The sequence below is a fragment of the Perna viridis genome, chromosome 14 (genome assembly GCF_037379345.1).
Source record: "Perna viridis isolate PV_CMFRI_1.1 ecotype Kerala chromosome 14, ASM3737934v1, whole genome shotgun sequence".
NCBI classification, from domain to species: domain Eukaryota; kingdom Metazoa; phylum Mollusca; class Bivalvia; order Mytilida; family Mytilidae; genus Perna; species Perna viridis.
This window is the reverse complement of record NC_142458.1, coordinates 10,550,108-10,560,376: the sequence shown is the minus strand read 5'-3', so window position 1 is coordinate 10,560,376 and position 10,269 is coordinate 10,550,108. Positions and strand designations below refer to the sequence as shown.

General features: G+C 32.4%; 1 protein-coding gene across 1 annotated transcript; it reads left to right on the top strand.

Annotated features, from left to right (window-relative positions):
* The first annotated feature begins 29 nt into the window (after positions 1-29).
* On the top strand, positions 30-10,170 carry LOC148598180 (tRNA-splicing endonuclease subunit Sen34-like). Its single transcript, XM_088560834.1, has 6 exons — positions 30-133; positions 3,196-3,333; positions 3,829-3,929; positions 5,218-5,425; positions 7,182-7,343; positions 9,168-10,170. The coding sequence occupies exons 1-6, from the start codon at positions 70-72 to the stop codon at positions 9,353-9,355; spliced, it is 861 nt and encodes a 286-aa protein (XP_088416960.1). The 5' UTR covers positions 30-69; the 3' UTR covers positions 9,356-10,170.
* The last annotated feature ends 99 nt before the right edge of the window (positions 10,171-10,269 follow it).

Here is a 10,269-nt window from a genome sequence, read left to right as displayed (position 1 = left end):
TTGTTCCGCGTGGTTCCTTTTCGGAACTTCTCGGGTCATACCACAAAATGAAAGTAGAAGTTGGGAGGAATGACAACTTCACGAATTAAGTTGTTTTTGCAAAATAATGATGTTTTGTTATGGAATGCTACAGGTATTACAATAATTTAAATTAGAAAACTAAAACTAATATATATATACTCCATAAAATCTGGACATTTTTTATCTAAAGCGGTGGAAACCCCTTTTCATGAGATCATCAAGGGATTAAAATATAAATACAATTAATTTACAAATGCTATACACAAAGTCCATGATGAAATGCAAATGCCAGGACAAATCACTTCAGCATTCATGGTCATGAGTCATTTTCGTATATTTATGTTGCAAATATCAATCTTAAAATAAAAATAAAAATAAAGTATTAAAGAGTTTATGTCACCAGAATGGGGGCAGGTGGCAGAATGGTCTTTTGAAAGGTTAGGGTACTTGACTTGACAACACAATGGGCTCAAGTCCAACAACCTTGAAAAGGGCTTTGATCCCTAACAAACCTGGCAATCATTCAAGCAGTAAATGAGTAATTCATATTAACGAAATGGTTCTTAATCTTGCCGTCAGTCTAAAAGATCTTCAGAGCTGTTGTTAATTGTTGGCTTGTACTGTATGCATGTGTGTTCAATAAATCAACACTATCTTTACCTTCATATCGGATTGTAATGTTTTAAGTAACAGTCTTTCTAAAAATCAGACCGAAGGTGATTCATGCGAGTCAAAAACCCACCAAATTTAGTTTTATTTCTTGTTCAGACACAGTAACTGATCATGAAACCACTCTTAGTTTTTCATTTGGTTGTTGCACTCTTGAAAAAAATAATTATATAGACTGTACATGACATTTGTACTTTGCAAGAGTTATCTTTCTTGATTTGGCTTGATTTGGTTGCTTTTAGTGGCAGATAAATGTATGATTTTCTAAGAAGTGCAAATCTGAATGCTGAAAAGGTTGTTTTTGTGTGAAAGTATAGCATATGTAGACTAAAAAAGCATTGTTTGTTCCGTGGGTTTTCTTGACCATGAATCACTTTACCATTGGTAGTGTCTGAATTTTATGCGGAGTGGTACTTAATACAACATCAATGGTCACACCCTAATGGTAATGATTGATTCAATATATATTTTTTTCTTCTCTTGATGTTGTTTTATTGTTGTACTCCCTTGGTAGCATATTTTGATTATTAATTCAGTAGGGGGCAAAATGACTTGTAGATGTCAGCACAGAATGTCAAAAGGGTTTAACCATTGGGGATTAAGCACAAGCAAGATTAGAAGACTATACAAAAATTGTATTCTAATTATGCCTTGACATAATAACTGTATTTGACAAGTACAGTGCCATAAGTGTGACCAACTATGATAGAAAAAAATAGCCTCCCAAGTTTTAAGATGACATGGTCATTTGGACTTCAACTGTATTTATTTAGATTCATTTTAAAGTTATACATTCAGTTCGAGATTGAGATAACTTGTTAAAGCTCATTTTGGTAACCTCCAAAAAATCTTTAACTTACAGTAATATTGATTGCCTTAAATAACCTCCAAAATAATGTTGTTTCCCTTAATGAAAGTGTCGTATTATGGTAAAATACTTTCAAATCAGATGAGCTGTTCCCAATTGGTACATGTAGTTGAAGGCTAGGATATGGTATTTCTGTTAAAAGATACACTGATTTTTTTTCTTGACATCATCTTTTAAAATAATCAGTTCAACTATTAATTCAAGGTTATGTATGGTTATTACAAATTTCCCAATTTAAAAAAAATTGGAGTATATTTTCCCAATAAAAAATGGATGATGTAGTTTTGAAAGAGTTTGAAATCACTGTTTTCATCTTTCTGACTCTCGGTTCATTTTTCAGTTGTTCACGTATGTTATACAGTATCAGAAAAAAAAATTAATTCTTGCTATAATTCTTACTATCTATCATCGGTCAATGATACCAGTAGTAGAGGTATATTTCTGTCATTAGTCTGTAAATTATGAAGCATGGTGTGACCCCTGATTTACCTTTGTATTAAAATATTTTAGAAAAATTATCAAATTCAGATATTGGATTTCAGTTATGGAAACAAATTATTTTGTTTCAAGTTAAAAACATTTTTTTTTACAGTACATTAAAACAATGAATTATTTGATTTTCCAAATACTGTGAAAGTACTTTAATTTATGGATACCAATTTTCATGGATCAAGGAAGAAACACAAGTTCGTGGATTCTTGAATTTATGGTTTTGAAGTTTTCAATATATACATCAATGGGAATCTACTATTCATAGAGAACCAAATTTCATGGTTTGACCTACCCATGAAAACCACGAAATTGGTACCCCAAGAATAATTGTACTTTCACTGTAAATGAAAAAAAAAACATGACATCATATTTTCAATAATTGAGTGAAGGATTATCTAATCATCATTTGATTTATTCAGATGACAACATTAGAATATTTATACGAATGAGTCAGTTTGGTCAACTCAATCAGGCATTTTTTTTACATGTTTTAATGTAAAGAAATTGTAACAGAAGTGTTGAAGTTCTAATCTATAGCATTATGACCTAAATAAACACAAAGTTTAACAAATCTAACGTTCAGAAATTTTCAAAATAAGCATTTAATATTTTCTACATAACTACCATTGTAAAGGGGAGATAACTTTGTTCAAATGGCTGAAATACATGTAGCAAGAAAATTTGATACAATATCTTTACGGATCTGATAAAGAAAATGTTGGGAAATTAGACATTTAAGCATTAACTAGAGAATCATTTACAACTTAAAACCAGTTTTCATATCTTTCATCAAAGATCAAACTAGATTTAGAAACTTCGTGAAAATAGTAAACCATATGACATTTTTTCAAAATAATAAAATTCAAAAGTTAAAATTTTGATAATGATGAAGTAGATATTTTACTGTTTGCGGTCAAAATATTCTTTTAACAAAGGTAAAACTGTTGATAGTTTGCAATAATATATACTATTAAAAACTATAGCTAATGGAAAAAAATTGATCAAAGTGCTAAATTCTGTAATTAAAAATAACCGCAAATTTTAAATAATGTTACGAAATACGTTTGCACCCATTGTTACTCATAGAATTGTGTTTTATATATGGTAAAATGAAATTCAACCTTTTTTTTTTAATTTAATTTCAGATTCAATAACTTTGAGAGATAATTGGAGGATTGTTGGTGTATTGGTTGGTTGTTTACCTCGGCTGCCAAGGCAGAATAATCATTTAGGTCTACCTCTACAACTTCTACCAGAAGAAACAACTTTGTTGCTTGAAAAAGGTTACAATTTTTATACATAATGAAGTTCCTTTTTTTTCATTTTTTTTCTATCAAAGTTTATAAAATGAAATTTTTACATCAAAAGGGGGGTGTGGACATGTGTTTAAATGTTGTTGTTTATTAGGTCCCTACCCTGATATTTTGCATGTTTGCATGTGGGTAGTTCACCTAAAGACAATGTGTCGCATACCTTAAATAGTAGCCTGTGACCTAGAAATTTGACCTCAAGGTCAAATTCCTGTTCTTTAGTGATAAACTCTTGTGGGAGGGGTTGTAAATATTTTGTCTTTCTATGTGGGTTTTTGTTTTTGGAAAATGGGTAGATCACTTAAATATGATGTGTCACATACCATGGATGATGGATTATGGCCTTGAACTTTGACTTCAAGGTATATATTGCTTGATTGCCAGAGGGACCCACAGGTTCTTGTTATATTATTGCTTCCTCACTGATTCTGAATACCCTAGTGTATTGTTTGCATGGTCTGATTTTAGATGTTTGTGTATTGGTCAAACCAGAAGATGAGTTATCGGAACCTACTTCACAACAGAGAGAGGGACATAAAAAACTGAGAGAACAGTTGTATAAAGACCAGGTATTTTATCCTTTTCTGTAAATTAATAGAGGAACAAGTACTGACTGGTTTCAAGAAGAAAAGGGGGAGTGTGTTCAAGCTATTAGTAACTCATTTGTGTCTAAAGTTTGTGATAGAAAGGGGGTTCCCCTTGGATCTATCACTACCTTCATTCTAAGACCCTGCTGTGGTATTCGATAGGAGTAGGAACCTTTGCGCTCCGCCACAGGAGGCTAAATTGCCCGACCTTACCCATCCCCCCTTTTTCCAGTGGCAATCAAAATTTGTCGACCCTATTATCCTTGTGTCCCATCCTTTTGTTTTCATTTCATGTTCATGGTCTGAATATAGCTGAAATATTGCTGCTCGGACGTTAAACCCCGACAAACATTCTTTAAGAGCTGAAGGTGATTATGCATGTCATTTATTATCTATTGCCCATCATGGGCAAATTTAGAAAACATACATTAAAAAGAAACCAAATGAATTTGGGAAAACAACTACCTGACAACAAGTTAAGCATCTGGTATGGGAAAAGAAATACAATATACATGTATCGAAATTTTAAAGAGGGTGTTCATGCAAATACCAGGCAATGATGGCAAATGAAAAATTTTGTTTTCAAAAACATTTCTGAAAGTTGAGTGCTTGTTTTTAATTAACCGCAAAGATTTAAGAGAATTGGATAATGTAGAAAGCATTGAAATTCATTGAAGAAGGGAGATAACTTTTTATTTTGTGCAAAATTTTGTTGCTTTGTTAAGGTAATTTTTGCCATTAAATGAATCTTTGACATACATATCTTTTGTATGTAACAAACATTTCATCGGTACAAAAAATTCAGTGGGAAAAAAGTATGTTGTGCCTCCTATATTAAAGGATTTGAATGGTTCCATGTTAAGTGCTATTCTCTGTAAGAATCAGGCATTGGGTGAATCATGTTGAAAAAAACCACACAATTCTTTCCATGCAATCTTATTCAAAGAGTTATCGGAAATGCAGAAATAGCAATTCTGTTGCAATAGCAGGGATTGAATTTCAGAATTTTTTCCACCAGCTAAATTTAGCAAGTACTGATAATTAACACACACTAAATTTAAGTTTTTTTGGGTTATTTCTGGACTGTACATATATGATATATAATTCGACAAGCAAATTTTACAAACAGTCAATTTGTCTTCAATAAACCATAAAATGGGGCCAACATTATCAAATTTCTTAGTTTATTATGAGCATGATTCATTATCAGCTTAATTTTGCCTGATTCTAACAGATTACAGAACTTAATACAACAAATTTCCATTTATAGATAGAATTATTCAAGGATGAAAGGAGGAAAGAAATGACACAGAACCTACATCTTATTACTGAAGGGAAGAAGAAAAAGCTTCTACAGGAGGTTGAAAGGAAGAGAGAGACTGGGAAGACAATTGAAGATGTTGAAGTGGACATTGATGTTAACAGTATAGAAATTCCCCCTGTACCTGTCAAGAACTCTATGGTTCAGTTATATACAGGTAATAAAGTTGTTCCTATGGTCTTCAAACTATTCTTTTATTTACTTAGTGGTGTAGTTATACATGTAGTGGTTTATCCCATGTACAGGTTCAAAGGTTGAAAGTATCATAAAAAAACATCAGTTCATGATCATTAACTTCTTGGAAACCACAGATGCCAATGTTTTGAAAGTTGATAGCGTTGTTGACTTCAATGCCCTCTACAAATCATTCACTTTTTTGAGTGGCCCAGTTGGCTCAGTGTGTGGCTGCTAACTCTAAAAATTGGCATTTAAAACTGCTAATACTTGAATGACCAATAATAACCAAACTTGGAAGACTTCTTCACTTTATTGTCAGAGGCTATCTAAGCTTTTGAAGATCAATTCCTCTGAAACCAATGTTTTGAAACTGATAGGGTTGGTGTACAAACAATTCACTGTAGAGGATGTGCAGGTGGCTCAGTGGCATGAATTCTTTAAGTTCAAATATGAAAACTCATGCAAAGGAAACTAATGGAAAGAAGGTAATATGTGCTTCATGTATTCTAAAATTGTAGAAATACATTTAAATGTAAATAAAAGTTTTCTCATTTATTTTTTTAAATTAAATGTTCAGCATTTCAATTAGATTTGGGGGAACCCACCACAAGAAATAAAGATGCTAACAAACTTCAGTCTATTATAGTGCATGAACATGTTGTTCAACTGAAAATAGGCCCTTTAATGCTATAGTGGTTGTCTCATTCATACATTACTACAGTAAAAACACATGCAGTCAGGGGTTGAAAATTCCTAAAGCCTGACGCCTGGGACTAAACAAATTGAACCTCGGACCTGCCATTTTTCAGTGAAATAAGTCTTTCGGGCATGGCAATTCTAAAAAAAATAAAAAAATCTTTTTTGAAAGATTTTGTTATCATTATTTAGACCATGTTTCTCAATCTATTCCCTGACCAGTAAATAGTTATAACTTTTTTTAGAATGGGTATTCACTAAATCGATCTATTGTTTGGATTAGTCATTCTCAAGTCTGAATCACACCTGCGCTTGATCAGACGCATTTCTTGACATACTACAAATTTTTTTTATCAAGCACTGAAATGATAAAGATCAAAATTTGTTGATAAATTTAGGGGAAAAAATTGTTGCTCAATTACAATTTCACGGTTAAAAAAAAACGCAGAAATGGAAAGCTGATGACAAGGCATCAGACAAGGAGACGGAAACAATTGACACAGTCTTCTTTCCTGCAAACATAGATATAAACATTAGAATATCAGATAACAAAATTGCATTTATATATATATATATATATATATCTTATGATTGGGACTTGACAAAACATTGTCAGGCTTAGTATACAAAAGATGAAAAAGTCCAGGGCTCAGGTCTTCTCAAAACAATTTTCAACTCCTGGCAGTTTGCAAACATGTTGGTTCACATGTTGTACCACGTAACCCCCCCCCCCCCACCCCCCCTGGGGATTTTCAAAAGTTGGCCCTATACTGTAGGGACCTTTTCAGAATGATTTACTTTTTGTTCTGCTCGATCAGATGACATAATCACATAATTTCAAATTTTCAAGGTGAGCGAAACAACCTCTTATTCTGTAAAAATGACTTTTGGAATGTAAAATATGTTCCTGAATACATACATGAAAAAAAAAAAAAACACTTACATAATGTAAAAGTGTGTTTTTATTTTTTTTATGTATGATTCATCGTTGTTTTATAAAGCCAATGATAAACTGACATAAATAAATATTTTATTTTTAGAATGCCCTTACAGTGAAACATTAATTGACTGCAGCAAAGAATGGAAGTACCCAGTTGCGGAAAGGGAAGTTATTCGATACAAAGTATTCAAAGACTTATGGGAACAAGGGTACTTCTTGACCTCTGGGAGTAAATTTGGTGGAGATTTTTTAGTATATCCTGGTAAGCTGTGGAGTCTCCTACAGTAAAACCTGTCGAAACTGAACTGCATTTTTGACAGTAGAGTTTGATTGTTTTAGACAGTTGTGTGGATTACCCAGGTTCAGAATACATTCAAACTGATAAGAGTCTGGTTCAGACAGGTTTCATTGCATTTTATAGTATTTAAGTATTAGTCTTTCTAAAAATCAGACAGAGGGTGATTCAGTTTTATTTCTTGTTCAGAAACTGTTAAAGATCACATAACAGTTACAGTTTTTCATTCGAGAGTTGTGCTTTTGTGATAACAGTTATATAGATTGTACATGAAATTAGCACTTTGCAAGAGTTATTGTTCTTGATTTTGTTTAATGTGGCTGCTTTTAGTGGGAGATACATGTATGACTTTATCAAAAGTACAGATCTGAATATGGAAAGGACAACTGTTACATAAAAATATACATATATTTAGATTGAAAAGCATTGTTTATGCAATGGGTTATTCTTCACCATGAATCACTTTAACATTGACATGTCTGAATTTTATATGGACTGGTACTTAAAGTGAAATGAATCTGCATATTAATATATTTTTAGTATTAGATTGTCACAAATTCAGTCTTTGCGAAATAATACAGCACTTTTCCTGTTTTATGCATAAGCAACTGAACTCTTAGTAAATTGTTGTTTTCATTTAAAAATATTCACCTGTCTTACACATGGTACTTCCAATCAAAATAATTATTTTATTAAATAATATTTAAACATGAAGTTGCACCCATCTTTGTGCTAGCTATTCCCCACTTATACAGGGAGTTGGTATTTACCAGCAACCAAAGCACTTACATCATATCTATATAAATCCTCTCTCCAAACTTGAGATCAATCCATCCATTGGGAGCTGAGATAATTTTTACAGTCGGAAGGACAGAATAATGGACTGACTAGGTGATTCAAATATATCACCTACTCGTTGAGTGGGGTTATAGAAATGTTGAAAATCTTGACAAATCACAGAACATCACTGAAAACCCTTTTACATGAATTTTTAGGAAATTACATGAATTTCAGGAAATTCAGTCAGTAATTCCTTGATATACATTAAAATGCAACAAATTTGGCTTCTTAACTGAAAAAAGAAGTTTGCCATCATTTCAAAAAAGAGTGAAAATCTGAAACCTTTAATAGTAACTTGTAAATCTTTTGAAAATTTTGTATATATTTGCATCAGATATATACAAAAATGTGTGTGAGATAGTTTGCATTCTTAGTGCAATATGAAATACATGTACAATGATTTACTGTATAGAGAAAAATATTCCTAAGGTTTTGATTTTTGCTACATTCTATAGTTTTGGAGAATCACAAAATAAAAGCCTGTCAAATTTAAGTCCAGATATTTCAAAGTTTTCTCTGGTAGATGATTTCTGAAGATTGGGAAAAATAGTAATAGCAAGAATTTTATACCTCTATTCATAGAGCCTGTCACAAAATTTGGTACCTGCTATCCAGTGCCATATAGATAGTCACAGTTCCCTTATTTTTTTTTCAGATCTAAGAAATGTTTTACCCATTCAAAATTTGGAATCTTGGAATGGCTTGTTTCTTCAAATTTCATAAATAAAGTGTAATAATAAAATTATCTAACAGATTAACTCTAGGCAAGTTATAAGGAGTAGTAAAAATAGAAAGTCCATATATCAAATGGCAATATGAAATTGGGAACCACCACAATGGTTTTGACTTAGTACAGGCATTTCTTATTAAAATCGTGGGTTAAACAAGGTTTTATACCACTAAACCTACCATTTCATATACATGTGTAGTGACTATTGTTTTATTTTGTAGGAGATCCAGCAAGGTTCCATTCATTTTACATAGCTGTTTGTCGTCCTCACAAGACAGAACTCTCTATGTCAGACTTTATATCTCTTGGGAGAATGGGTTCAAATGTTAGAAAAACAGTAGTGCTGTGTTCAGTCGATGATCAAGGACAGGTTGTTTATACCTCTGTACAGTGGACAGGGATTTCTTGAACAGGTGATTTACATCTTCACTTGTGATATGTGTATGGATCAGACACTAAGTCTTTGAATTGGTGGATAATTTCAGTCACTAGAGAATACACAGGGACATTTATAGCAAGATGGTGGACTTTTGTGGGCTCGATAAAGAAATGGAAATTTTTCATTCTGTTTTCAAGGCTGCAGCCAAGATGGATTTAGGCACTTTTAACACAGTAAAACCTGTCTCCAGACTGTATTTGTTCTGTTTAGACAGATGCTTGGTTCAGGGATGATTTTATGAGGTCATCAAACAAAGCGGATATTGGTAAAATCAGAAATATATAAACAGTAAAAAAAAAAGAATTGTAATGGTAAAATCCTGATTTCAATAAGCGGAATTCCGCTAAAAAGCAGAAAAAAATTCATCCCTGTTGGTTGCGGTAATTAAAACTGAAATAAAATGATGAAAAAATTTGTCTGGTGTAGAAAGGTTTTCAGTTTTTGAAGGGTTAAGACAGGCTTCACTTTGTTAGCTAAACTTTTGGAAGAGTTGGCGTCAGTGCTTTTGAAAACCTGAAGTCACTGTGATTAATTGGAACAATGTATTGCATTTTCAAGGACAATAAAATTAATGCTTTATTTATTTTGTCAAACTGATCCCTATAACAAGTCTATAACAAGCTTGTGTGAAACAGCTATATACATGTATATTGTCCCTGCTTGTGTCAAATGCCCCCCTCCCCCTTTTCAAAGGAAAAAAAAACAAATAGCTACTGTAATCTGCTTAATATTGTATTGAATATGGCAATTTATCATTTTCTTTCATTAAACATGTCATAATCTGGTTTCCTTTCACACTGATACTTGTAATTACGCCTCCCCTTCATAAAATCCTGGATCCGCCCCAGATCAGTCATTACTTTTGTCAAGTGGTTACAGAGAGG

Bases quoted from the DNA above. Each gene is read 5' to 3' on its own strand.
- LOC148598180 (XM_088560834.1), top strand. From the start codon at position 70: ATGACAACTTCACGAATTAAGTTGTTTTTGCAAAATAATGATGTTTTG. The intron at 134-3,195 runs GTATTACAATAA...ATTTAATTTCAG, and splicing joins TTTGTTATGGAATGCTACAG to ATTCAATAACTTTGAGAGAT. The intron at 5,426-7,181 runs GTAATAAAGTTG...TTTTATTTTTAG, and splicing joins TATGGTTCAGTTATATACAG to AATGCCCTTACAGTGAAACA.